Source organism: Amblyomma americanum, chromosome 11, assembly GCF_052857255.1.
Source record: "Amblyomma americanum isolate KBUSLIRL-KWMA chromosome 11, ASM5285725v1, whole genome shotgun sequence".
In the NCBI taxonomy this organism is placed as follows: domain Eukaryota; kingdom Metazoa; phylum Arthropoda; class Arachnida; order Ixodida; family Ixodidae; genus Amblyomma; species Amblyomma americanum.
In genome coordinates this window covers 33,975,796-34,003,707 of record NC_135507.1, presented here as the reverse complement: position 1 = coordinate 34,003,707, position 27,912 = coordinate 33,975,796, and the positions used below count along the sequence as shown (strand labels likewise).

Sequence of the window (27,912 nt, the reverse complement as noted above, 5' to 3'; positions counted from 1 at the left end):
GTGTGAACTTTGCAGCAACAGCGACATTAAGATTTGGCGAACCCCGGGCTACTATCTCGAAGCTGAGGCGTGCACCGAGGACTCCGAGGGCAACACCACCAAGTTTGGGCCTGGGTCAGGCTAGGCTGACGATGGTCCACTAGCTCCCTCTGTGTGCATAGCTGTAGTGCTCGCATCTTCCCCAACCCGCCCTATTTTAGTTTTGCTTTGGTACAACTTCGCCTCGCTTTTTTCCTTGCTTCTGCCCTCCTCTCCCTTTCCCCTTCTTTCGTTGGTGTTATACGTCCTTGTGTGTGTGCGTGCCACACATACACATCTTGCCAAAAACTGTACTGCCTTCCACATTGCTTCATGCTCCATTTTTAATTTGAGCTAATTGTGCATCATGCATCGTAGTTGTATTACCTCGTTAGCCTATCTCAGAAGCAGCCCTAATGCTGTACAACCATAGCAACACTTACTACAACCACTTACTGTATCACTGTTTTTTGTACACAATAGGCTTTCTCGGTGAGCAAGGTTATAGTAATGCAGAGGTAGAGGCTGGGCATAGGAATAAGATAGGAATGAATTTACGCTTGTAATGAGAATACAGAGAGCAGCTTTTTTTATAAATGATTCTGGATTGCACGTTTTGCCTCAACAGTCCACTTTTGAGGCCAGCTATGCAGGCGATGAAGCAGTCCAATACCTGTATACCTGTGCATGACGCATTTTTTTTCATATTTTGTTCTCGCATTATTTCCTTCAGGCACTAATTACTATTCAATTAGGGTGAAATTTTTAAATTTAATGATTCTTGCCAAGAGCACAGAGGGAAAGATTCCCACCCTCCCAGATGATTGTAATTTAATTTGGGTCCTCATGACTCAGCACTGCTTTCGGGGTCTCAGTCATACTTATTTTTACCCATTCTTGTCTTAAGGAGCTCATGCTTGCAAAACAAACAAATGATAATACTCCCTTTGGAGCCATACTGTAGCTGCCAAAAAAATTGCGTCTGAAAAATGATTTTCTGCAGTCGTTTCGCATGCCTGGCTGGAGATGGTGCAAGATTCTGCAGATTTGAGCACATTTTATTTTTGTCCACATTTGTGAATGCAGTGCCTGAAGGGGCACCAACACAGCTTGGCACCAACACAGCGCCCAGGTTTTCCTTTAGCAGTCGCTGAATTGCTCTACAGCTTGTGGAGTGTTTATTGTTGAAGCATTTGGACATTGGACACTCTAGGACATTGCAGCATTTTTTTCTTTACTTTGTGAACCTTTGCCACTCTTTGAGTTCGCCACTGCACCTGACCCGCATGTTTGTTTAACCTCGACATGTACGCTTCCTCCCCACCCTCTACTCTTACCGCCACCTGTGTCACCGGCAACCAGCGACAACACCGTGCGGGTCTGGCAGGTGCGGAACAACATGGAAATCTCGCCCGACCTCGCCGATTATTAGCATTCCGCAACGAGACGACTTGTGTCAACTACCTCCGATGCACGAAGAAAGCGACTCCTCCCGTCCACATGCTTACAGTGGACTATCGATTTTGCGACGATGACATTAGCCGTGCAGGAGCACCTTCCTCCAAATTTTCTTTTATCCGCCCTATTTTTACTCCTACCATTCTAAATCAAAAGTGCTCGAGGCAACCCCCTTACCTTTTTTTTTTCTCCTGCTAGTGCATTTTGACTACCCCTAGTCTTTCATACTTATTTATATAAATACGAGCTTTTACTACAATCAGGCAGGCTTCCTTTTTTTTTTTCCTAGGTGCAGAGGAAGCCTTTAACGATATTATATTGCGATATATTAATGTCGTAGATGCGAAATAAGCCTTTAACGATTTTACTGCGATATGTTCACCAAAGCTTTGAATGTTCCTGAGGCAGCATGGAACAATTTTCCAAGCGTTTCTTTCTTTTCGGCGTTGCCGATTTGTTTCGTTCTAGCGTTCGTTGTAGCGTTCTAATTTTCGCACTGATTAGAGGCGCTGACCTTTCATTTCTCAGCTGTAATCAAAATCTTATTTATGAATTTCATTGTTCTTGCGAGCTCATGAGTATTTATGTACTTCAGATGCCATTAATTTATTAATGCGCTAATGTCATAACGTGTTGTGGTTAGGCTGAGGGAAGAAATCTCATACTTAGAGGTTGTGCGCCTTATGAACGGCAGAGATATTTGAATTCAGAGTGTGTACCCATGCGGCAGCTTGCTATATAGGAAGTAGCTTATTTTTAAAGTTAGTATGTGTATGTACTAGGAAAAAAAACTCTTGGCTAAATGTTACTATATAGAATAAAATTTCTGCGAGACATTCCACACACACACTTTATTTTCATGGGTGAAGCTATTTATTAAGCAATATATTTGTGTGTGTAGTCATTTACACTCTTTTACTCCGCATAAAAGTGTTCGTTTTATATTTACAAGCTGTGACAATTTTTAGTGTCCTGTCCTTTAGTACCTGTCTGTGTAAGGTCCATTGTCTTTTTAACCTAAAGTGACAAACATTTCTTCTTACCCAACATTCCAATGCTGAACGTTCTGTACCTGTACAAAGTGTAAGTAGGCGAATAAAGAAATGACGAATGCAGATGTCGTCCATGGAACTTGCTTAAACTAAGTGTCGAGGCGTGAAATTTTGCATATTCTGGTGTTTGGTCCCAATAAAGCATTGCTGAACTATCATACATTGTGCTAGAGAAGTTCACTCTAATGGCAGAGTTGGCAAGTAGACGATTAAAACAACCTGTATGAACAAATGCTAGTTCCTTCTAGCATCAAATGAAGCTCAAACAAGACAGCTGAAATGCAAACAGCAATACAGGAAGACATTAGATAACTGAGACTGAATACTAGCACACTTGATCTTCACATCAGTGGCACAAAGACCACTTGAAGAGTTAATGCACCTCACCTGTATTTCCTTTCCAGCAGCTAATATTTTTCTCTTGCGTACAATTATTCTGTTCACATTCAGTTTGCTGATAAACACTGCCTCTGTTGCAGCTGGAGGTCTCAAAGCTACAAAAATTGTGCCACCTGTACATTGCAAGCGTGAGCGAAATGCAAACTTCATGCTCAAAATACTTTCTTCATAGCCATGGTTATGAAAATTTATCCACTTTTTCATACAAACTGACCTGGCACGGTGATCAATGTGTTCTGTTGGGAAAAATACAAAAATGCCCATGTGTTGTGCAGTGCCAGTGCACGTTGAAGAACCCCGCGTCGTCCTTAACGGGCATATCTTTTTTAATTGAAAATTGTGCCAAAATGGTCACTTATATAATACTTGTACTTCCATCTGTCAGCAAACCAAAAAAAGTCCTTTGGATGATCCCATATTACCTTAAACCGGACAGTACTAGAAAACATGAGATAAGCTCAACCAATCAAGAGCCAGAAATTAGCTTATGACATCCTTCAGTCGTTCAAGTCCGCTGGGGATTAAACTCCAAGAGTACTGATGTTTTCATTTTGGTGGCCATTTCCATCGTAGATAGCTATAGCTTTTATTTTCATTTTAACTTCATAAACAGCTGAATTAAGCGCTTCTAATGATGCCTTCATTCTGAGCAGCTTTTTTTAAATTGCAGTCTGCTGCGAGAGGCTGTCCTTGTTTACGCTGCCAACACTCGTGCTCATGTCGAAGAACTGCATGCACACTGGCCTGTTGTGCACGCACAGCACTTGTAGCAGGTCTTGCTCTTCGGCCAAGAGTTCGTTTATCTCGTCTCTCGACATTTTCGGTGCCATGTTCCGGACCATTCGTGTCGCCTCCTCGCGGAGGACGGCCACTGTTCTTGGCAAGCGGCAAGTGGCCACAGTTGGAGACTGGTGCGATGAGACCAGCTTCAGAATCTGCACCAGTTCGGACAATGCTTGGTCTTTGGGCAGCTGCATGATTTCTGCTTTGCAGTCTGGAAAACGGACAAAAAAAAACATCCTTATCATCTAGGCATGCTTAAAGACTTGCTTGGAATTGCCACATACATGATGCTCCGCAGTTGGAATCAATTCGAAATTTAGCTAATTGGTCATTCAAAAAGTGTTTGTTGAATTACTCAACCGCAAATGCAATAGTAAAAGTGTTTTGAAAGCCTCCCATCAATGCCGCTTCCTGAGAGTGGCAGCATGGCACAGTGCTGCCGTGCTTGTGGACATCTTGTCTTTTCACACCGTAAAACTGTCTGTCATAATCCGACAGATCCAGCTATGCCTGCAGCTGTGCATATTGCTCTTGTGCTCTTACCAGTTTTCATAGACTATCTTTGCCACCTAAATAGTCTATGTAAGCCTCAAGAATTGTGCTCTTACCAGTTTTCATAGACTATCTTTGCCACCTAAATAGTCTATGTAAGCCTCAAGAAAGCCAACTCATTCACTCTTCAATGCAAAACTACTACTATTATTGTTCTATAGACATGTACAAAATTTCATAGAAATTATCACAATGGTTGCAAACATAGAAACACCAAGATCTGTCGTAAGTCTTCACGGATCGTGGTGTCTCACTCTTTTCCGAAAATGCGAAGTGAAGCTAGAAACGTGGAATAAAATACTATTACAGGTGACAAAATACAGCAAAACCTCAATAATTCTAACTCTGTTATAATTCGAAGAACTTCTGCGGTCCTGTAATTCATTATGCAAATTCGACCGGATAATTCGAACCGCCGACCTGCACCAGCCTGGTTAATATGATCTGGGATGATATGCGGGAATGCCTGATCCTGATTTCGCTGCAAACTTGATGAAACGATGACTCTTCGGCACCGCAGCTTGATGCTGATGTTTTATATGCGAAAAAAGCCAGCCTCAACTACTCCCAGCACGAAGCCCACTTCATGGTACGCCTCGAGAAACACCAAAGCATGTGACCTCATAGGAGAAGACTCACTGGTATCAACGACATAGCGACAGGCTGAAGTCGCTATGTCAGCCCTCTCCATTTCTTTGTGATGTGCCGTAGTCAGAGGGGTTAGGTAACCAGCATCTCTAATTATTGCAAGTAATCAGTTTGTTCAATAGAGGTAGTGCATTCTCGCGACGAATTTCTTTTGCTGTACTCGGTTAACTCGAAAACCCGCTAAATGTGAACATTTTTCGTGGTCCCAGTGACTGCAAATTACAGAGGTTTCACTGTATGCATTCACATGACTATGTCAAAGGACGCTGCTATACCGTCCGTTCTGAGAAAAATTCACTGCATTTGCTAACGAGAAAGAACCCCTTCAGTTGTCTGCCAATATCTGTAGCACACGCTTTGAAAAATAATTTGTGCAGTTAGTAATCGTGAAATAAAACCTCTGCATCGACTAAGCTCTGTAGCAATATTACTGCGCTCCAGCTAGTTTAAAACACCATGTGACCTAACGTGGATGCTGAGACTAGAGTCATCCCACGCACCTGCCACGATCCTGACGTGGAAGCCATTGCAGGTGAGAAGCGGATCCGTGACGTACAGGATTCCAGATTTGTCCCGAGACTCCTTCTTCATGCTTAGGAGTCTGTTCCATAATAGGTCACCACCCAGAATGCTGGTGTAAGAGAAAGAAAGACTGTTAACAGGTGTATTGAATAATGCCCACGAATATGTAGAAAACATGTTGAAGTCCTAGCAGAGAGAGCCAGTGCATAAGTCGAGGCATTTTTGTCATCGCATGGGAAGTGTAACTTGTGACTAAGTATGATCAGTGCAGTTTGTAAATTTTTTCAAGTACAAGCATGAATTGCACAACCTAGACCTCTCCTTGATTCCTACTACTGTTGAACTTCATTAGAACAAAGTCCAAGGGGCCCTGCAATCTGTCCGTTATAGTCGTCGCTTCATTACAGCCATATGGTGACCTTGGCCACAACTGTCGCATGTGAACAGGCTTACATGCCACCATGTAGACAGAGCGCAACATAGCTAGTAGCATTCAGTACGCTAAAGACTTTTCTCAATGGAGCCATCAACACAAGCACCAAGTGCCCCCTTTCAACAAACACACGCACATACTTTCCTCGGCACGCATTTTCAGGGCCTAGAAAATAAGCAAAATAAGCTTTGGAAGAATAATGTCGAAACAAGGAGAGACCTGTTCAGAATACCCGGACCAGTTTTTTGGGCAGTGACGCCGATACGGGCTGCTGTAAAATGGATGGATTTGTGGGTCAGACTAGGAGGGAGGGGGGGTCCTATTGGAGCAATGTTGTTCTTTCTACTTTTTTTTGCGGAAAAGTGTCGTTTACCATAGCTTTCCTAAGTAAAATTTCTCGTCTGGAGGGGGAGCCTCTATAAATCTGCCCCTGGCTGAGAGAGACATCACGGAGCAAGAGTACCCATTTTGGTGGGCTTCGCCGCACGACACACTAACACGCTGGCCACAAAACTTTACGGTATGACAGCAGTGTCTTGTGAAGAATGGGCACGCCAGACCGATGACTAAGGACAAACCTCTCGAAAAGGACTCTCACATGCTCAAAGACTGGATTTCGGCTTCTTTTCAGTTTAATTTACACCGTGGGCGACTGTGTTAGTGATTGCTTCTTTGCTGGTGAGGGTTGTAGAAGTGTGCTTGCAGCATGGCCGTTCAGCAAGCATGTCGCACCGAAGCAGACCCCAGTGAATATTCCAGAGAAATGTGCACTCCGCTTCGGATGAGTATGCAAGTGTTGAGCGAAAGCATTTCTTGCCTCATGGACGGTGTAACCACGAGATGTGTACACGAGATAATGACAATAACAGCGATGTTAAGTAATGATAACCAGGTAATTAACAGGTGGTAATTAATGGAATAAAATAGCAGGCAATTAATAATAAAAAAGTGACAGTAATAGTTAGTGGTAGTAATAGTCAGCGATAGTCATAGTGATAACGACGTCATCAACCAGTCATGTGATGGGACCCAACTAGTCATGCGATAGGAACATATCAAAACAATTCTTTGAAACAGGTCAGCGCTAAAAAAAAAAGGCGCGTGTTTGTCTTTTTTTAGCGCTGACCTGTTTCAAAGAAATGCTTTACCAACTAGCCCAGCACCAAGTTTTACTAAAGATATCTTAACAAGAAGTTGTCAACGAGTTGATGACTTCACAAAAGACAAAACGAAAAAAAAAAATGTCTACACAAGAAGTTGCACCGCTCCCTGACAGTTCGTTCTTGGATGCCAAACATGTGGCACTCGAAATGCTTTCTCATTTCCACATGTAAAGAGACTTAAGCGCACCCCATGAATTTTTTTTTTTCTCCCAAAGCTGTCATTCACAGATGAGTACTGTACAGTGCACCCACAGGCTAGTTCATTTGGAGAAGTGATCAAGCTTACCTAGGTGTTATGCTGATTGGGGGGTCGGCTTCCTCTGACGAAAGTGGGAAGGTTGCCACAAGCCTCCTGAATGTGACTGCTTCGCGCAGCCGCGTGGTATTCAGCGTGCAAAGTCTGGCTTTGTGCCAGACGACCCAGGCATCGCCGGGGCACCCCTGAAGTGGCCCCACCAGGGTTGTGTCCAGGCTGGGTGGTTGCTGGCTGCACCAAGAAGGCAACCTTATAGCCAGCTAATGCAGTTTTTCAACAAACGCACAAGTGACAGCATATCAGGCTGGCTATTTTAATCATCCTTGTATATTGTGTTTATATGTTTGATTGCACTGTTTATATTCATTTGTTTGTTTATTCATGTACAGTGCTACCACCTAGAGGGCAGTATAATGGAGACAAATTACATGTAAACAACAATCCACCAACCCACATCATATCAGAAAAGACAGTCTTGATGGTTCTGCAGCAAAACCATCAACTCTATGTTAATTCGATAATATGACCACTGCGCACATCAAACCCTTCTGAATCAAGCAGCTGCACCAAGAAGGCAACCTTATAGCCAGCTAATGCAGTTTTTCAACAAACGCACAAGTGACAGCATATCAGGCTGGCTATTTTAATCATCCTTGTATATTGTGTTTATATGTTTGATTGCACTGTTTATATTCATTTGTTTGTTTATTCATGTACAGTGCTACCACCTAGAGGGCAGTATAATGGAGACAAATTACATGTAAACAACAATCCACCAACCCACATCATATCAGAAAAGACAGTCTTGATGGTTCTGCAGCAAAACCATCAACTCTATGTTAATTCGATAATATGACCACTGCGCACATCAAGCCCTTCTGAATCAAGCAGCTGCCTATAGCTGCAAATTTTGCTGGTTCGTAAAGAGCTATGTGGTTGTGTCTTTGAAAGAACAATTTTCTTCTGTTTTTTTGTGCAAAGCTTTATGACAACTCCTTCGTGGTCACTTGAGAGTGCTTGTTACCCTTTGGCTAGCTCCAATGGATGCAATCTCAAAACTGAAGATGACATGCTATACTGGCCATGATTTGTAAATACGCTGCCTGCACTGCAAAATCGCAGCAGGTGAAATTAGGGTGTGCATTTTCCTCGACTGCAACAGCAGGTGCTTTACTCCAGCAAACTCTACGTATAGGATAGCAAGCTTACCGCACAGCCTAAGCATGTTGCACCGTTCTAGGCACACCAATTAAGTCAACATGTAACTGCTTCAACGTAGTGCGTCGGCCTCCGTACTGTGTTGGGATGTAACAGCCTCACCTTTCATTGCAATGACCCCCAGTATTCATTTGCAACACCAGCATGATGCAGCCAGTTATCACTACATTCTACTCCCTCAGTACATCATCAGCATATCTTCTTTTATTTATTTAAAGCATAATGCAGTCATTAAAGGCCAAGCAAGGGGGGAATACAGGTCACAAGAAAATGCATTTCAGCGCCACCATTGGCAAGCAATCACAAAATATAAAACGAACAAGGTGCAGTGTAAACACGTGATACACATTAGAAAGGGGAAAAATGAATCAGCAAACAGTAGAGAAAAAAATCAACCCAGGATTTTTCGTACACTTTCTTCAAAAACTGTTACATTATCAGCGAAAAAAAAATCTCATGGAAGTGCATTCCACTGGATGAAAGTGCATAGAAAAAAAAAATTCTTAAATCTGTTAGTATGTGCAAAGATTGGTTCCAGGTGGTTACCAAATTGATAACAAGATTGGTACCAAGTTGGTGATTGTTGAGCAGATACAGAAACCGCAGCCTGGAAACCATTCTTCTGCTTTCTAACGACAAAATGTCGTTAGCATTCATCAGAGACGACGGTGAATCCAATCTGTCATATGAATTGAATATGAAACAAGCTGCTTTTCTCTGTACCATTTCCAGTTTAGTTACGTTTTTCTTCGTAACCCGGTGCTCTTTGGTACCCAATTTTTTTATAAAAGTTTATTCCTATCAGGGAATAGGATGACATGCTTCGTCTAAAAATCAAAACAAATGAAAGCACCTGAGGTGACAGTAGTCCTCGAAACACTCCTTGAGAGCCTTCATCGAGAACTGCAGTTCCACTTTCTTCCAGGTCGATGTGGCAGGTCTTGGCACACCACTGTCTTTTGTTGGCTGTTGTTCACTTGCTGGTTTGTTGCTGGAGCAAACAAAAGGAAAATTTTGTCAGAATATCTTATCTGTGAAACCACCTTATTTCTATATCAATGACATACATACAGCCTATGTTTTTCATGCTGCATCCCTTACTACTCATTGAGAGCGTCTAAGCAGCAGCAATACTGTACCATGATTCCGGTATTTCATGCCCATCAACTCGGTATTTACCAGACTAGTGGACCACTTCCAGCTTGTTTTTCATAGTTCTGTCTTTCCTCGGGAGTCAAAGACGTCCATCCTTCTTCAAGAAGATTGCTAAGTTCCATTAATGGCATTTCTGGAACCTGCGATAGGACTGGAAAGCAGAAAACATAACTAAGAGTAGCAAGCATATCAACAAGCAATCTTCGAGCCCATGCCTCTGTTTTTAACGAAAGCTTAAGGCTTAGTGGATGCTATAACAACTTAAAATTACTTCAATTTAGGAAAATGCTTCCAAAATAAGCATTTTTTTATCTTTATCTTAAGTGACCTACTTGAGACAGAAAACAGAGTGCCTACAAAGACGAACACAATGGAAGAATGACTCAGGACAAGCACTCACTTCATCTAACTTTATTTGCTAAGAAGCAGTGTTGTAGGCGTCACCAAAAAAAGTAACTAAATACGTTACTCGTTACGCTAAAAAAAAAAACTCGTTACTGCCCTACGTTACCTACAAAAAAAAGGTAATGCGTTATCGTTACTGTTACCGAAAAAAAGTACCGCACGTTACTTTGCCTTTACTTCACGGCCATTATTTTTAATTAGTCTTCGCCTTAAGAACTTATGATAACAATTTTATAACGCTCACATTTCACATAAAACTTCTAGCCCAAACAAGATTTTACGCGAAATCCTGATTTAACAACAATACTTTGCACAAATGTGCAGGAGCTTAGCAATGTTATAGTGGCCTAAAGTTGCCTGTAGAGTTACATGTGATGGCTTCTAACTCTGTGGCACATGGTGAAGCCATTTTCTGAATGTGACATTAAACACAAAATGACACTTCATCATATATTCTAACTTCACACAGAAAACATTGCTGAACTCTCAACAAATTTAAGGTAATTCTGAAAAATGGGATGTTCCAAAATGCTCCGCATGCTTCCACTCTTTAGAGAGTTGCGTGTGTGAGTGGTTTGGGAAGGGGAAGTAGGCAAAGGCAAGTGTGTCAATGCGTGTTCATGCACGTGTTTTGTGCTTCATAGCTATGCTGTCAATTTTTAAGTTGGGTGCGTTATCAAGGGCAGGTGTTTTCTGACATGCATGCGAGCCGTAACAAGGGTCGTCGAGAGCACCTGTACATTTTGTTTATTTACAACATCACTTTAGGTGCTCTGCACTTTTTTTTTCTAAAAAGGGGGTGGAGTGGGTCACAACTTTAACAAAAAGTAATTAGTAACGTGACACCTCACGTTACCGAAAAATGTTAACGTATGTTACCCGTTACAGTTCCGAAATGGTAACGAGTACATTACTAAGTTACCGAAAAAAGTAACGCGTTACCGCCAACATTGCTAAGAAGCCAGCAGATATAAAAAAAAAACCAAGGCCAGTGCAGAAAGCAAGACCATGCACTATCAACCAAACTGTTCAGGATATGACACCTTGGTCTTAAAAAGGGTCACAGATGCATTGCTTACACAGTCTTTTCCTCCTAAAACCTCCCGTGCCTTAATATATCTGCTCCTGCCCAGAATCTTTTTCTTCCGAAACTGCGATTCACACTTTCTGTAGTGCAAGCATTTTTCCCGTGGCAAATGTTCTGTCGCTCAGTGACACACATTGCATTCTGCACTCCTTTTAACGACCGCATGCGTTCAGCTGCACGGTAATTAATGTAGCACCTCGTGTGGCACAAACAGGCCTTCCTGCAGGTCAATGGTATATCATACACCACACCGGTGCAGCATTTCACAAATTGTCTGCCATGTTTTCTATTGCAATTGTTCCTTGTTCCTTCGCTCTCAATGCGAGCGCAGAGCTGTGAAAGCTTTTCGAAAACACGACTGGCATGCCATGTCTATCGCCAACTTTAGTGTGGTGACACTACTGGATGCATTTTCCGGTTTCGCGCATTTGTACGCACATATGTCTCTGAAGCCTGCTTTAAGGCAGGCGGCCCACCTGTCTATGGATTGTGGGCAACCTGCCAGGTGCGTACACCTGGCCTGGTGAAGGCCTACACGATAAATGCCTTTAGGATAAAGGCCTTTAGGGCAAAAGCCTTCACAGTAAATGCCTTCTGGATAAATACATTTATGGTAAACGCCTTTAGGTCGAAGGATGCTCTCGCATTCACAGCATATAAGGACCTTAAGTGCCTACTGTAACTAGCGCTACAGCACGGTATTCCACGCTTAGACTTGCCTAAGCTACTAATTTTTCTACTTATTTTTCTTCTACTAATTTCTACCAATTCTACTCATTTTTCTTCACACTGTGAGCAGTCCTGTGAATATAAGGAACCACCTCTGGTTTCACAGCTTGCTTTCCTTACTCACAAGGCCTTTGAAACATGGCATCAACTAGCCCAAATCGAAGTTCTTCTAAACCATCTTATGTGGCCTGTTTTGTGTGCCACTAGTGCAAAGGGTGCTCTGGTAACAAAACTTTACCCTGCTCTGTTTGCAGCAAAGAAACAACTGTTTCACTGCACTTAAGGAGCTAACCTGAGCTGCTAGTTGCACAATATTTGAGCTCAAAACAAATTGGTTTGGTTTCTCACTCATACTCAATAGTACTAAGAATGTAAGGAGCAAAAATGCTGGCTGATTGGTTGTAATCTTCAAATAGTGCAGTCTGAAAGCTACTAACTCAGATCAGTCATGGACATCTAAACACACCTTGACCATTAACAGCTTTCCTTAAGATGCAGCCACCATTTTCTTGGCATACAGCTTGAAGCAGATGCAACCTTGCATATGCGTTGCAAAACCCCCAGTAGATTTGCCTTTCTTATTAAAAGCATCTCCCTCGTGCAGTCCTACCACAGCAGATGTGCCGCAGTTCTGCTTCAGTGTGTTCTTATTAACAGCACCTCATTACTTGCTGTGTGCTAGCGGTTTCCTCATTCTCCCTTTCCCAATTGTGCTGGCTCTCAAGGCCCTAATCGTGCTGGCTTTTGTTGTTATTAAACATAGCAGCCTAAGTATTTCGTCGCACTTACCACAAGTTTTGGCATCCATCATGCTTACCACACATCTTCCATCAAAAGCCTCTCACAGTTGCAATATATTCTCTACTCACATTTCTAAGCTTCACCTTAAGCTGATATCACTTATGACAGCACCAAAAATTGAGAATTAAAATTAAATTAACTTTTTTTTAAAAACACGACATGGACAAGGTATGTAATATGCATGACAGATGTCTACCAGAGTGAGCAGAGTGGACATCGAAGAAACAAAAGTGCAGCAGGGTTGGCACAGAATCACAAGTGATGACAACAGGAAATTCGAATGTACAGAATGGCCCCGGCTGGTACAGGACAGGGGTAATTTGAGATCATTCTCCAAAAGGCTTTCACCCTGCAAATGGCTTAGCATGGCTAACGGTGACACAACTCACTTTCTCTCTTTTTTCTAGCACAGTAGACCTCCTTGGCCGAGCGTTGCTGGGTGCCAAGCACGTCTTTTAGCCACCGCTGAACGCCCGAAGGTTTTGTCAGCATCCGCATCTTCTTGCATGGTGTCCTTTCCTTCACCGGACTAATCATGGGCCTCTTCTCGGCGACACTTCCTCCTCCAACCCTTGTTGGTTCCTGCCACAAGTTTTTTTATTACCATTTATGAGGCTCATATCCTCTTCCACATGATAGGCAATTTCAAGCATTTTATAGAAGTGCTACTGAGAGTGGAAAGGAGGGGAAGAGAGCTGTGGGCTAGACTAGAAAGGCATGAATCAATCTGCCACACTGCTAACACCTAATATTTTTGATACATTGTGGCATTGTGGAACATGATGAGGATCAACATTACACTAGTAACATTAAAAAAAAATGAATGAATCTTTAAAGCAATGTTGGCATCAAATATTGTAGAAATGTTACTTATATATAGTACTTTGAGTCCACATCAATGATTTGTACCAACTTTTCCCACATACATAATGAGGTAAACTGAGAAGCAAGCGGCTGACTTGACACACTTATTATTTCATCCCTATTTACATAGCGGTGGATGAAGTTACTAAGTATGTAAAAAAAAAACAAATTAAGGCTGGTTTGAGGAAAGGAAAAGAGCAGTGACTATCTCACTACTTCTCCATGGACCCAATCATGAGGGAAAGGATGATGGAGAGAATGGAAGAAGGAATAGAGAATGATGGACCATATTGGAGGGCCCCAGTGCAAAGCACATAACAAAATCACTTTAAACAATTACAGTTCAACAGTGGCACTTCCTCAGCTGGAGCTTGCTGTGTTACCACAGTCTATTCTCATCAGTGCCTGTAAAGCAGCTTTGACTGCCCGAAGCTAATCTCGCACAACTAGACAACAAAAGAAAGAAAAAGTTCAAACCACAAACAATACTTTGTTCCAGTTACATGTTGCATCTTCCTTCATTTAGCATTTCTTCTGTAGATCAACTTGGACCTCCAGTGCATAACAGTTACTTCACTTGGAGGTTTGTATATGGGCACAAATTTCCATAATGAAGCATGAAACAGTCAGCTGACCATTCTTCACATTTGCAACAGCTCACAGGTCAGAATTAGTAGTGCCAATTCATTCATCCCTTATCCTGCCTTTCTTTGCCTATTCCTGCCTGCTTTTAGTGCTGTTTTAGTTTTAGTTTTCACAGAAGCAGTTTGAAGGTCGTACCTTGTCTTCAGCACACAAAAAAAAATGCCAACAAAATATTTGCTCACCGCTACTGTTCTCCCTTGAGAGTTCTGAAGGATGCCGATAGACCACAGTGACGCTTGTCTCTCGGGTACTCGCAGGGGTGCCACTGGCCTTTTTGTAGGCGTTGCAGTCTTTTCAGTTTGCACTTCCGGCACACTTCCACTAGAATCTGGCACATGTCCTGGTTCGCAAGGAGGGGGGGCCACTGTCTTTTCAGCAAAGGACGCCACATTCTCCTTGTTTCCGTCAGGAGTGGCAGGAAGCTCTCTGTTCGTCTGACGTTCCAAGTCCTCGCACACACTGTCCGGCATCTCAAAGTCATCAAACAGGTGGTCCAAACCGTCATTCATTGCTTCCAGATTGCTCTGACATTGAGTCTGAGCCGGTGGGTTCTGCGAATCAATGGGCCCCGTTGTACTGCCTTCGCCAATGAGGTCACTGCAGCCACCCTTTGCAGCAGCGGTGCTGAATGCTTTTTTGACTATATCTTCAAGTAGCTCGAACACTGCATCCTAGATAGAGCAAAGAGGCAAAAATATGTCGCAACAATTCTATGCTTTGCCACTTCGAACTATAAGATTACATACTTCGAGCTGGGTGAAGAAAACAGAAAGAAAAATAATGAAGCTCTGCACACATCGCCTAGACACAGCAGGCTACTATATAGGATGACAGTGGGATTACTAGGTAGATGATTATATAATACAATATTCAATTAATAGAAACTGTCATTTATCTTCAGTACCAAACCGACCAGTGATTGAATGGATAAAACAGCCTCCCCGTAGAGATAACAGCAAGAAAACCTTTTTTTACCACTCCATAGGCAACCAGTAGCTCGAAAGAGCATCTGACAGTGAATGTAAAGTAGTAAAGTCAGCACTCACAAACACAAGGTGGGCTAGCAAGTCATGCATTTCTTTATTAAAGGCCCCTCTGTGCATACTGATTTGATATACAATTTATTGCAGCATTTTCACTGCACATGAGCAGCCATTTTGCTGTTCTGATAAACTGTTGTAAGCACTGATATCTGTCTCCTTTGGCCAAGAAGTTAGACGCGACGCAAGATGAGAAGAAAATTTCAAGAATCATTTGATGTACTGCAGAAATAAGTGAAATTCTGCACTCCGTGTACAAAAAGCAGAATTACATTAATTCTGACCAATCAATTAAGTTAAGTACTGCCGAGAAATGAACAGACAGAAAGGGACAGCAAGACGCACATTTTAAAAGCCCAATCATTCTTGCAAGAGATCTGGCACAAATTTATTCATGAAATAATTTAAGTCATGAAACATAAAACCGCGAACCAGGTGTGCACATATTTCTTCGTCATGTGCCACGAAACATCATGCCTACCTGTGCTGTGCATATTCTCTCTTCTGTAATGATGTCTCAAAAGACCTTTTGCATCTGTTTTGCTTGTTGTGTAGTGTTAAAAAGTTTCACAAAGATGAATGCTGAAATGTCGGAATTTACTATTTTTGTTCTTAATTAGAGAATGCAATCATTTCAGTACCTGTACATGCAAACTGAACTGTATGGCATTTTTATTTAAATTCAAATCAATGCTGCAGCCTAGAGTCCCCCATACCCACCTTCCTAGCAAATGCGACAGCAGTCTTGTCTGGTTCCAAGTTGACGTCAAGTTTGCTTGGTGGAACCTCAATTGAGACAACACAGGTGGGGTGTTTTGATGCATGGCCATCTTGCGCCCCAAGTGCTACAGAAAACTCCTTCAGGAGGAGCTACAATGAAGAAACCACAATCCACTGTTCATGCAATAACAAAATTAACATGCACTGCACACTCTTGGATAACTACATCTCAACCACAAAATAATAGGCATGCACAACATAACATAAATGAAATGAAAATTCAGTGACAGTTTTAACCACCATGGCCACTGAAATTATACCTAACAAGAGACAGAACTGTTTTGATATTATTACAAATTATTTAAAAGTAATTAGGAAAGTGGTGAGTAAACAATTTATCTCGAGATAACTGTAAGCATTATGACATTTCTGGGTTGCAAAATGTGACGCTCCGAAAACATGTGAGGCTTGCAAAATTTTTTTCAGCAGAACTTCGGTCGTTCTGTTCACAAAAAAAAAAACTCTCGGATAACGCAAGAAGATGCACTGGGCTGAAAGTGTCAAATACTGTCAAAAGCTTCCAGGATAGAAGTGAAATACTACCTGAGTCACCTCCTTGATGTAAACTGGTCTCCCATTTACTAAAAGAACACTTTTATCCGGTTCGCAACTGGTTGGCAGTTTTTCCTTGTCTCCTGTGCACATGGCTGGCGTGAAAAGCCTTATTGTCTGTGAAATGGAGAAAGAATTGGACTTAATGAGTGGCAAGCACTAGTTGCATAATAGTCAAAATGGTTAGAAAAAAAACTCGTCTATGTAATTATTGATGCCAGGCACGTGTCAAGTAACATATAAGGTCGGACCCATCACGTCAAATACTTTCTTTGGAAGTTATTGCAAGTATTTTTCACTTAAGTGAATGAAAGTATGAGAGACAAAATGAATGAGCTGCAGTAAAAATGGTAAGGGAAAATACTTCTCAACTTTTAGTTACTTACACAAAGTCTCTATAGTGACATACATCCATCACAACATTTAGCAGCCTGCCGTAAATTCATTTTTACAGGCTAACAAGCATTCCTAAGTAAACTGTACATTTATTTATTCGTACAAAAATATCTGCAGCTAAAGAGAGCCGAACACAAGAAAAAATATTCATTTCCTGAAAAAAAAATTCAACAAGTGATCACGGTGTCAACTTTTAAAGAAGTGGCAGAATACCTGCCTTCTACAGAAAAGAAAAACACAAGAAAGCTGTTCAAACTCACGCGACACAATAACAGGTTCTTCAAGTTAAAAGCTTCTCTGACTCGACATTTTCTTTGCTGCCTGAAAGATGAGGTTGTTAAGGGGAACATTACTGATGCCACTTACAGTGCCCGAGTCATTGTCATGAGCTTCATTGTACTGCATCACTTGTAAGGTATTGATGCCGTACACCTGGCCAATGGCCTCCCGCATGGTCTTCACAGGTACCTTGGTCCAGACAACGCTTTTGTTGTGGTGGAGACTGAAACCGACACCTGTCACAAGGGATGCGTTTAAGTGCTAGCAACTGTACTACCTATTTATTACTTCAACAGACATAAGAGTTGCACAGAAAACTGAAAAAAAAAAACTGAATGCTAGAAATGTGAGCCCCTAAAATTGCTGAAAATATGTAATGGCGGATAAAACTGTAAAAAAATTGTAGTGAACAACAAATTAATGTAAAAAACAAATTTCCTTCAAAGTGCCATGCATGAGCAAATGTGCTGCAACATAGCATTACAACAGGAGTGACATCCCCAAACGGTGTTTGTTTGCTGTTCTACAGAAGCATACTAACCATATACTGCATCAACTGTGTTTATTCAAAATTTAAAAAAGAAGGCGCTGCTCGGATTTCCACTAAATACTATATTATGGCCAATATTAACACATGCTGTCTTTCAAAACAATAGCTAAGTTGATAACAAGAGATGCCATTATGTCTGCATATGGTCTTAGGCAAAGCTGGGAAAAATTACACTCTGGACAATCACTGAATACCTACACATGCTTACTAAGCAAACTGCCAAAAATTCCATTTGGCAAAGTTGCAGCATTCTGACCTGTTAGTGGACACTAACTGATTATAGTGTTTAAAGAAATGGCTTTAAAATGAGTATAAGATGAGTTTGGTGTCAGAACTTCTTCAACGCCTCATGCTGGTGCATTATACCACTGATGGCTGATGCACCCAGATAACCGCAAATTTTTACTGACACTAGAAAGGTATGTGACAGCATTTTGACCGAACTCTGAAACAAAGACCTTGCACACAAACTCTGCATTAGTCACTACCCTTTGTTTTTTTTTTGTTTATTTACTAACCGGGGCAAGCAATGGCCACAGCATGCAGGAAGTGCTGAACTTTCTTCAGCTGTGCTGATTTAGCCTTCAGCGTGTCCATGTGTTTTCTTCTCACTGGAATGTTCTTAAACACATCTTCTACAGTCACTCGCGTTCCTGGAATGGAAAGTGTGCTCAGATAAGAGAGTTCATAGCCAGTCTTTCAGGGCGCAGTAGAAACAATTCATCACATATAGGGCATGCTTAGAGTTACCACTAAGGACAAAAACAATTCCTGCAATCCATTTAGAATATCCATGCAGCACACTCATTCCATACTCAAGTCTGACAACTAGACAGTGTTGATTTCCACTATAATAAATACTGTACAAAAAAGAAATGCTGAGATCAAACTGTTTGATGGAATGTAAAACAATTTGCCTCTATTTTCTATTCTACACCAAGTCATGAGTAGACCCGATAAGAATTTTACGTTCGTTTAAACATCAAGAGACAACTTTTACACATAGTACAAAAGCATGCAAAGCCCTTAAGAGAGACATCACATAGTACTAAACATGCAAAGGCTTTACGAGATACATCCCCCCTTAAGCAACATCTCTGAGACTCATGCAGAACGCTGTGAAAATGCCACAAGGTATATCCTTAGATCCTCGTCTACCACATTAATTAGGCTGCCCACGCTTCAGTGGCATTCTGCTGGTGCCCGATTCCACTTCCTTCACAGAGCAACTAGTTTTGTACCAAAAGAGGGACACATCTCGTATAGAAGATTCTTCTCGGACTGAAGCGCCTTCATAACCTCAAGAAACAATCAGCATATGACTCACGTTGAAAGACCATTCTCAGATGTTTTTGTGACTATTCTATAAGTTATAAAAGCGCTTCCAGCTTTTGGCTCGTCTCTTGGATGGCGTTAAGTGCTCGAGAAGAAGCAAAATTAGGCGTTAATGCTTCCCAATACCGACGAGAGCCTGACAGAAAACCATCACGGGGGGGAATCAGTGGGGAGGCCCTTTTGTTCCAAGCCCAAATAAGTGATAAAGCGGGTTGAATTTAATGCCATATTTTCTTGAATCACTTGGCGAGAGCTGCAATCACGCACTTGCAATTGGTAAAAGCTTGAGTTCAGAGCTTTCTTTGTCAGAGATAAAAAAACATGCCTCCATGCATCAACCACTGAAATTCTCTAACAATGTCAGAAACTTTTCTAGAACAGAGCCAACTCCTTGCGCTTTTAAGTATCAGCAGCACTTGAGTAGAACATGTTGGGGGGCTAGTTGGTGCATATCAACACAAAAAACTGGTGCCAAATAGGACAAAAGAAAGACTGGACAGTCTTTCTTGCTGTGTGTTGTCTGATTTGGCACCAGTTTCTTGTGTGGGTCAGTAGTACTGTTATAAGCACCATTTCTGCACACTGAAAAGGGAAGCAGTACCAAAGTTTCCCGCATAAAATGATTTTGGCTAGCTTCAACATACCCGGAAATCGGTGTTTTACGGTTTTAGCCGATGCCGCGTTTTTACTGCAGATGTTTATGGGTGCTTTCCAATTAAAACTGAAATGTGCACATCCTAGTTATAACGAAATAATTCAAATAATTTTACCAGAATTACAGTTTCACTACAACAGAGCTTAACCACATTTTGTTCAGCCATAATTCAGTCCTCACCAAAGAACAACCAGCCCCAAGTTAACGCCCTTATTACTTATCAGGAGCAGCATTCAATTCGTTATGTTACCTCCATTCCAAGGCAGAACTTTTCGTGAGATAGTGTTCCCCTGTAAGTCAAAGCTTAGCGCCAATCCTTGTCCGCTGTCTTGAGGGCCGCTGGCAACAGTAACCCGGGATACAGCAGTAACCGCTGACAATGCCTGCCCACGAAATCCGTAAGTGGCAAGGGACAGGAGATCCTCTGAGCTTCTGATCTTGGACGTGTAGCCAGGAAGCACCAGCAACGGCAAGTCGTCTTCGGCGACACCATGACCATTGTCGATAACCTCAATTCTGTCGAGCCCATAATCAACCTGAATGAAAGATGGCGTGCATGGTATATCACGGAATACGCACTCAATGCTAGCAAGGCAGTCAATTACAACACTGAACTAAGTGATGGCACTATCACAAGAGTTCATGCCTCGGCATGTGTTTACAAGTGTTTCTTTTTTTTTTTTTCTGTGTCATCTCTGTGTAGTGCTCACACAATATGAGGGCCCTGTCAGAGTCACACCTGTGCTTTTTTCCAGTGAACAGTGCTATATGACTCTAAAGGAGAGGTATATATATACAGCTTTACAAAATCATAAATGAAAAAAAATTATTTTCGGTCTGGGGCAAGTCTGGGACCACCCTAAGCAGACCCTCCACCGATTCTGGGCTAGCCGGGCAGGCTGACATGTGGTCAGGCAAGTCCAGATTGATCAACAGCTCAGAGAAAGGAAAAGCCATGTGATCAGGGGACTAAGAAAGCGAATTCCCACGTTAGCTAAAATGGCGTGTCAAAGGTTCCAGGTTCAAGTTTTGGAAAAAGACAAATTTTCTGCCACACACAAAGACCCAAAGAACCTGTACAACTTTCACTTCTAGCTGCAGAGCTGTGCTCAGATAAATGTGACATGTTGAATATTCTTTAGCAAGAAATTTACTTCGAGCTGGAAAAGACGTCGAAAAACGTTTCTCTCTCTCTCTTTCTTTTCCTGGGAGGTTCCCCTAACACGTGAGTAGGTGTCACATGATGCGAACTGAACAGCTGACAGCAAAGCAAGACGAAACGGCGCTGAACAACTCAAAACTGACACTGAAATCAGGACCAAATAACAAGAAATGCAATTCATCACTGCGGTAAATTATTTTCGCTGTATAGGTGCAAATTAACCCCAACTAAATAAAAACGATCGCTCCGACACTTCCACCGTAATATCTCGGTGACTACCCGGCCGTATACGATGACCTATAGTGACACACATGCAGTAAACTTAAGCTTCTGTTAACGAAACAATAAGCTGGATATGTTGGAGGCTAGTGAGAACACCATGGTAGCGGGAACTCACCAGTTTTACGACGACGTTTGTAGCCCCAGCATCGAGCGAGTTTTCCACGATTTCCTTCACAATGCTACTAACAGAACTTATCGACTGACCACTGTGTAAAAGCCTGGCGGTTCGCAAGTCCAGCTTTTGGAGGCTTTTCATCCTATGACTTTGGAACGGGAGCTTTACAAAATTAAGAGACTGGTCAAGCTAATTGATATAAATCAGCCACGACCCATTACATTGCCGCGCAACTTGCAGAAGCGACAGTCGTCTGCTAACTGCGGACTAGAGCTGACCAATCCCTTAGTTCGCAGCATCGTTGACAAGCCAACATCTTATTGTCATTAGCAGGCCCACATTATCATAGCGCATAATACTCAATATCTGTAATTATTAGAAGATGTCTAACGACATCGAAGACTTCTGCTCTGCGACTTTTGTCACCGTTTGCCGCTTTTTCTTGCGCGCGCGGATTGGATTGGATTGCCTACCGAAAGGCTTGTGACATGTCTGGCGAGTGCGGTGCGGCGGTCCAGCGGGAGTTCGCATGAGGATTTATATTCTACAGCAAACTGTCGGTAGAACGATAAAACGCTGAGCTGCCCTGTATTATGTGTCGGCGACGCAGGCTACGCATCCTTCCAATTTGGTTGCGCAGCAATAAGAATGGGTAATTTAAGTAAATTACGCTTCATGAACGGTTTGGGTTGCGTTTCTGAACAAGGTGCTCAATTGTTTAGCAAGCAATGTCTGTGTAATCAAAGCTTTTCATCACCGAAGCTCTGTTTTCATTGTGTGACGAAGGCAGCGAAGAAACAAACGTCGTTTTTGGGCGTCTTGACTCTAATGTGCTAGTTGGTTGCGACCGCAACGACTGCAGATAGGCATGTTCGGCTGTCGCGTACAAGAGTTATTTTTGTTTTCTGCCACTTGCAACAGTAGCACAGTCTCGTCTGAAACGCTTTATATGTTGGCTGGTCGGTATTTGTTACCGCGTGGACATAAATATTGCCGTGAGCCTTCGCTGATGTCATAATGGCCACGTCATCAATGCCACGTTGGTCAGTGTGGAAAACGCGGGATTGATGTCGGACTGTTCGATAAAGCGATGCGTCCGCTCATGTAAATTCATCATCCAACCGGCTGCGCGATTGTCTTCAGATATGACGTAGCCTAGTAAGAAATCACGCGCGCTACGGTTTTTTTTTTTTTCGATGCGCAGAAACTAGCCCGCACTCCTGCAGCGAACGTTGCGCGCTACTGCATCAAGGATGCTGCTGCACATTTGGCGTTCAATGCGTCAATTCCGAAGCGCACGAAAGAGCTGACTGCCCCAGCCCCGGATGCACTCACCGTAAAGCAACACTGAAAAGAAAAGGAAGACGGTGCGCGAGCAACTGGCACGAGCCATCGAACGCCGGCTCAGTACTTGGACGACGGAGGAACGGACACCGATCCGACGCCTTGCCCTCCGCCGGCGCCTCGCCGAGCGCCGAGGTCGCCTCGCTGGCCACCCCTGCCTCACGTCTCCTCGCAGCGGCCACCGCCATCGGCACGGTGTGACGACGTCGCTGCCAGCTGTGAAGTGCGCCTCCACTGTCCCAGCTAGGCCTAACGTACCCTGCTCGACGGCCCCCTGACCGGTCAACCTGGCACCAGTATCGCAAGACAGTTCTCCTGGCCGGCCTGCCTTGAGGGCAGGCTCCGTGACAGGGGCACACAACGGTGATGTAGAGCGTTCGTCGCTTGCACCTCGGCCTTGTGTTTCGGTGACAGATGCCGCTGCCGGTGTGGACGCAGTGCCAAAGGGACATTGCTATGCCAGTGTGCCATGGACGGTGGCGCCCTCACCGTTGCTGCAGGACCCTTTGATATGGCAGGACGGAACTCAAAGTTTCCCTGTGCGAATGTCTCCGGCAGCGCCGTGTCTGCGTTCGTCCGACATTCTACTGGCGGACCCGGTGGCCCTCCACGAGACAGAGCCTCCGGTGTGCAGCGAAGAAGACCGCACTCTACTGGCTGCCTCAGCAACGCATGTTGCTCGGGGTAGCGAGGAAAGCATGTCTTCGGCTCCGCGCCACCATGAGTACTCTCCGCCGACTCGTCTCCCTTCCTTTGACCAGTGTTCTACGGTGAGTGGCAGTTTAGAGCCCACGCGTCGTAATCGGGACTTGAAAATCGGCGATATAGACAGCGAGCCGCACGTACGAAGACAGGATCTTCGGGCGGGAAAGACAGGCGATGACGATCCAACCTGCTATCGCTATGTGGAGGGCTGTAAAAATTCGAGCGGTGCGGTGCTTGGCGATGGACACTTCTTAACGCCAGCCGGAGGCCGAGGAAGTGATGAAATCCTGAACCCTAGCGAAATTCCGAGTAAATTTGACCTATGTGGCAGCCGGAGAGGCAAAGGAGACTTCCAGGGCGACCAGGAACAGAAAAGGGAATGCCAACATGTCCGGCCGGGTTGTCGGAGGGGTGCTTCAGGAGAGGGCCACGAAAGATATGCGGGAAGTGGAAGACGCGATGTGAAGGACAGCCGAGCCGAAAACAGGCGGCACAGCAGACACGAGCATTACGAAGACAGAAGAACGCACCGGACAGAATTATCTACAAATGACCACGGCAAGTCCGGCTACTGCAAAAATAGCCGGTACCAGAGGAGGCGACAGGAAAGCTACCACGAGTGGAAGGAACAAAGGTCAGGCTCCAGCGATGAGCTTTGCGAGAGAAATGACTACCGCTACGAAGGCCATCACAGCGACCGACATAGTGACTACCCATCATACCATTCTTCCCTAGAATCTTCCTTTGAAAGGCAGAGCGACGGACCACACCGGTACAGGAGGTCGGACTTCTCGCCTCCAGATCTGCGGAGAGGCTATGGTGTCGCCGGAGGCCGAAAACACCGAGACGATGGTCGGTGGCGTGGCACACTCTGCGACCAGAAGGGCTACGGGAAGGCTGGCGTTTACAACTACCCTCACTACGACTACCCCCTACGTTCGGGATATGACTACGCATATTTCGGCGAGTTATACAGGACAAATCCGACGTATCGGCAGCAAGTCGACGCTTACTACGCCGGTATCGGCTACAGAATTCCGCACCAGATGCATCCGATCAGCTTGCACGCCGACCTTTCTTGCGACTACAGGGACCCACGTCTTGACAACAGCTCTTCCAGCAGTGCAAACTATTACTGCGATCCGAGGGTCCTCGACCACGAGCCCCGCCTGGAAGAAGTGAAAAAATTCTCGCGACCGCACCCTCTTGCCCGATTCTGCGGCGTCAGCGGCCTGCTCAAATTGGTGCCCACTGTCAGTGGCAGAAACGTGCCTCAGCCTGTCGAAATTCACAGCCTCAGGAACTTGTTTCGAAGTGATCCGCAGTTTCGCGAGCTCCAGGCATTCCCAGGACCACTCGTCAAATCTGAGACGCACAAAGATAACGTCCTGCACTTCTGCAAAGATAAAATTAGGGCATTTGCCGAGGACCCCACCCTGCCCGACCGATCTTCACGCATCTTGCTCTGGGAGCTGTTGCTTCTCATGGTGAGGCAGAACGGCTTTGTCTCGGGCTCGGACTTAGCCGAATTGCTAGTTCGAGAGCACGAACCCTCAGAATCGTCAGGAGCCGCCTCAGTGCTCGGTAATCTACCATGGGACAAGGAAGATACAGCGAGCACAGGCGAAATTACTGAAAATTGCGACAGCGCTCCTTCTGGTGACTGCACCATAGTGTCTGACCTCGTCCAGTTCGGGTCCACTGGCTCAGATCATACGGTGTCAAAATTCCGCGAGTTCCTTCTCTACGGACGCACGAAACGTGCGCTAGACTGGGCAGCAAAGCATGGCCTTTGGGGCCACGCTCTCTGCTTGGCCTCCAAGATGGACACTCAGACATATGCGGCGACCGTGACGCGCTTCACAAATTCCCTTGCCGTCAATGACCCTCTGCGCACCTTGTACCAGCACCTGTCCGGTCGACAGCCCACCTCGGTCACTTGCGCGGCAGCCAAGAGGTGGGGCGACTGGAGGCCTCACCTGGCCATGATCCTCTCCAATCCATCCAGCCGGCCTGAAGCGAACACCCGGAGCATTGTGACCCTCGGCGACGCACTCGCCAGCCGTGGCTGCCTGTCAGCGGCGCATTTCTGCTACCTGGCCGCCCAGGTGGAGTTTGGTTCGTACGCATGCAAGTCCAGCAAACTCGTGCTGCTCGGGTCTTGCCACCGGACGCTTTCCTTTCGCGAGTTCGCCTCGAACGATGCGATCCAAGCCACTGAAATCTACGAGTACGCCCGGTCCCTGGCCGACACTGGCTTTACCTTGCCGCACTTGCAGCCCTACAAGTTTCTCCTCGCCATGCGCCTTGCAGAGTACGGGTTTGCGCAGGAGGCGCTTCAGTACTGCGAGGTTTTGGCAGAGGCGATGACCCGGCACTGCTGGTCGGCGCAGCTGGCGACCGAAACGTACGAGCTGGCCAGCCGCCTCAAGAATCACGATGCACACTGCATCCAAGAGCTGGAGGAACTCGGCGAGCCCCCGTGGCTAGCTGCGTTTTCCCAGCTGCTGCGGAAAACGACTGGCGGCACCGTAGCTCATTCTGTCGATGGGTTTGCCCACGATAACGGCTGCGTTGGCGACGTTGCACAGTTCACGGCTGGCATGACGCGTACGGACAGCTTGCAAAACCAGCTAAATCTTACCTCGGAATCCTCAGTGTTCAGCGCTAACGAATCCAATCTGCAGCAACAAGAGAAGCAGTTCGGTTTTCACGTGGGCGGCTCCGCGTACTGGAACGGGCAAGCGGGCACGACTTTGACCGAAGAGCTGAGTCCAATGCTACATGCTGCTCGCGACGACGTCCAACAGCCGACAAACCCTCCATCACTTGCAGCACCGCCATTTGTCGACTACATCAAGGACACTGAAACTGACCAGCACTGGAACTCAATGCCGCGTGCCACTCATGATACCAACCTGTATCATCCAACGAGCTCGTCATCCGTCGCAGCACCGCTGGCATCTGCGGAAGACGCTGGGGACATAGAGCCTCAAATGTCGATAGCGGTGCAGCCTTCGAACGTGTACGACTACGAGAGTTTCGATCCTCCCCTTGTGTCCATCGAGTCGCATGCTGCGACACTCAGTGAGCCACTACATGTAGACACTTCAGCACCATCAACGACTCCCGCCAGCACTGAAGTCGGTGGATTTGACTACAAGGCTTGCACCTTCTCGGGGTCTCAGCCCCCTCAGCACTGCGAGACGCCCCGGGAACACCTGAGCAACGAAAGCAATGACAAGAATGCTTCAGACCAGCGGGAGAGCGCTCGACATTCACGTCAGCCATCGCCCCAGCCACCTGCGGAGTCCAGCCGAACCGGACCTGCCAAGGACCATGGCCAGGCGGCCCGCAAGAAGAGGTGGCTGATGGATGGCATTATGGGTGCTATCGAAAAGCTAGTCCCCAAGGGCCCCAACCAGATGATCCTACCCGACGACACAGAGCCCGAAATCGTGTGGGACGAACAGAAAAAGTGCTGGGTGGACAAAAACGCCGCGCCCGGAGAACTGGCCAGCAGCATGGCGGCACCACCCACGGACTCCAGCTTCGGAAACCACCCGCAGAATACAGGCGAAAACCGCTTCCAGATGAACAGGCAACGGCGGAGACGTTACGTGGACGTGCAAAACGTGGGAGGAAACGAGAGGTCTGTGGACTCTACAGCATCGGCTTCGGTGGCGCCGTTCCTGCTGCAACCCGCTGCGACACAGGCGCCGCCTCAGTTCTTTGTTCCTTGTGCCAGCGAGCAGCAAGGCACCGGCTGTGATTTCGTGTCGCCACCCTCTCCCCCGAGGGTTCAGGCGGCGCTGCCACCAACGCCGCAGCCACCGCCTTCAGAGAGCCCGGCACCTGATCAGCCCAGGGCGCAGCCCACCAGGACGTTGACGTTCAGTATAGCCTAGATTTCGCTTGCAAGTACTTTTGCTGGAAACCAAAGAAAACTCATCGTGCTTTTGTTGAGTTTCAACTGAACACTAAGTGAATTTTTGTGAATGTATTCTGCGCGGTCCACGGACAGCAAATGTGCGTGCGAAAACGTCTGGAAAACTGGCTTCTCCGAGCATTCCCCTCTCCTTTGACTGTACCAAAGAAGTGCTTTTGTAAGAGTCATAATATAATGAAAGTTGTTGGTTCCCTTTCAATAATTTATTTTCGAATTTTTGGAGTTCGCCACAGGAACCACATTCATTTCGAGTTTAATTACTGTAAACTTTCATACTTCTTAAAAACTTTTTTGGCAGAAGCTAGGCTGGAAAGAGATGGAGACGGGCCTTTGTCCCTGTGCCGTGGGGGGGGGGGGGGGGGTCGTTGTGAAGGGGGCAAGTTAGACGGTGCGGAGGTCGCTAGTGCTGAGAAGCCCACACCCCACGGCACAGGTACAGAGGCTCATCTCCTTCCCTTTCCTGCCTGGCCTCTGGTGCTTCGCCAAAAAAGTTGTCCCCGTGTATAGAGGGCTCCAATGTTGAGCAGTGCGTGCGTGCATGCTTGCGGGCTCAGTGCTGGTCAATATTCCTTCGATGACC

At 45.1% G+C, this 27,912-nt stretch overlaps 3 protein-coding genes across 8 annotated transcripts in view; 2 read left to right on the top strand and 1 right to left on the bottom strand.

Moving 5' to 3' along the window:
- Positions 1 to 2,686, top strand: part of Klp31E (kinesin-like protein 31E) — a 92,165-nt gene extending 89,479 nt beyond the window's left edge. For 2 of the 6 annotated variants that reach the window (XR_013309903.1, XR_013309902.1), the window contains 2 exons: positions 16 to 1,192; positions 1,242 to 2,686. Coding sequence is in view for 4 of the 6 variants with exons in the window: in XM_077643748.1 (XP_077499874.1) it covers positions 16 to 124 (109 nt within the window). In the remaining 2 variants the exon portion in view is untranslated. Of the gene's footprint in view, positions 1 to 15 lie in introns of all 6 variants that reach the window. The other 4 variants (XM_077643748.1, XM_077643750.1, XM_077643751.1 and 1 more) reach the window with 2 other exon arrangements.
- LOC144110694 (PMS1 protein homolog 1-like) lies at positions 2,680 to 21,796 on the bottom strand. Its single transcript, XM_077643752.1, has 13 exons — positions 21,335 to 21,796; positions 20,026 to 20,311; positions 18,304 to 18,438; positions 17,323 to 17,471; positions 16,552 to 16,677; positions 15,949 to 16,098; positions 14,371 to 14,859; positions 13,069 to 13,261; positions 9,682 to 9,808; positions 9,356 to 9,493; positions 7,315 to 7,515; positions 5,411 to 5,541; positions 2,680 to 3,921 (listed from the first exon to the last, which is right to left on the bottom strand). The coding sequence occupies exons 1-13, from the start codon at positions 21,473 to 21,475 to the stop codon at positions 3,587 to 3,589; spliced, it is 2,601 nt and encodes an 866-aa protein (XP_077499878.1). The 5' UTR covers positions 21,476 to 21,796; the 3' UTR covers positions 2,680 to 3,586.
- A 774-nt stretch (positions 21,797 to 22,570) lies between these two features.
- LOC144110024 (uncharacterized) lies at positions 22,571 to 27,534 on the top strand. The gene has a single exon (XM_077642828.1). The coding sequence runs from the start codon at positions 23,224 to 23,226 to the stop codon at positions 27,289 to 27,291; it is 4,068 nt and encodes a 1,355-aa protein (XP_077498954.1). The 5' UTR covers positions 22,571 to 23,223; the 3' UTR covers positions 27,292 to 27,534.
- The last annotated feature ends 378 nt before the right edge of the window (positions 27,535 to 27,912 follow it).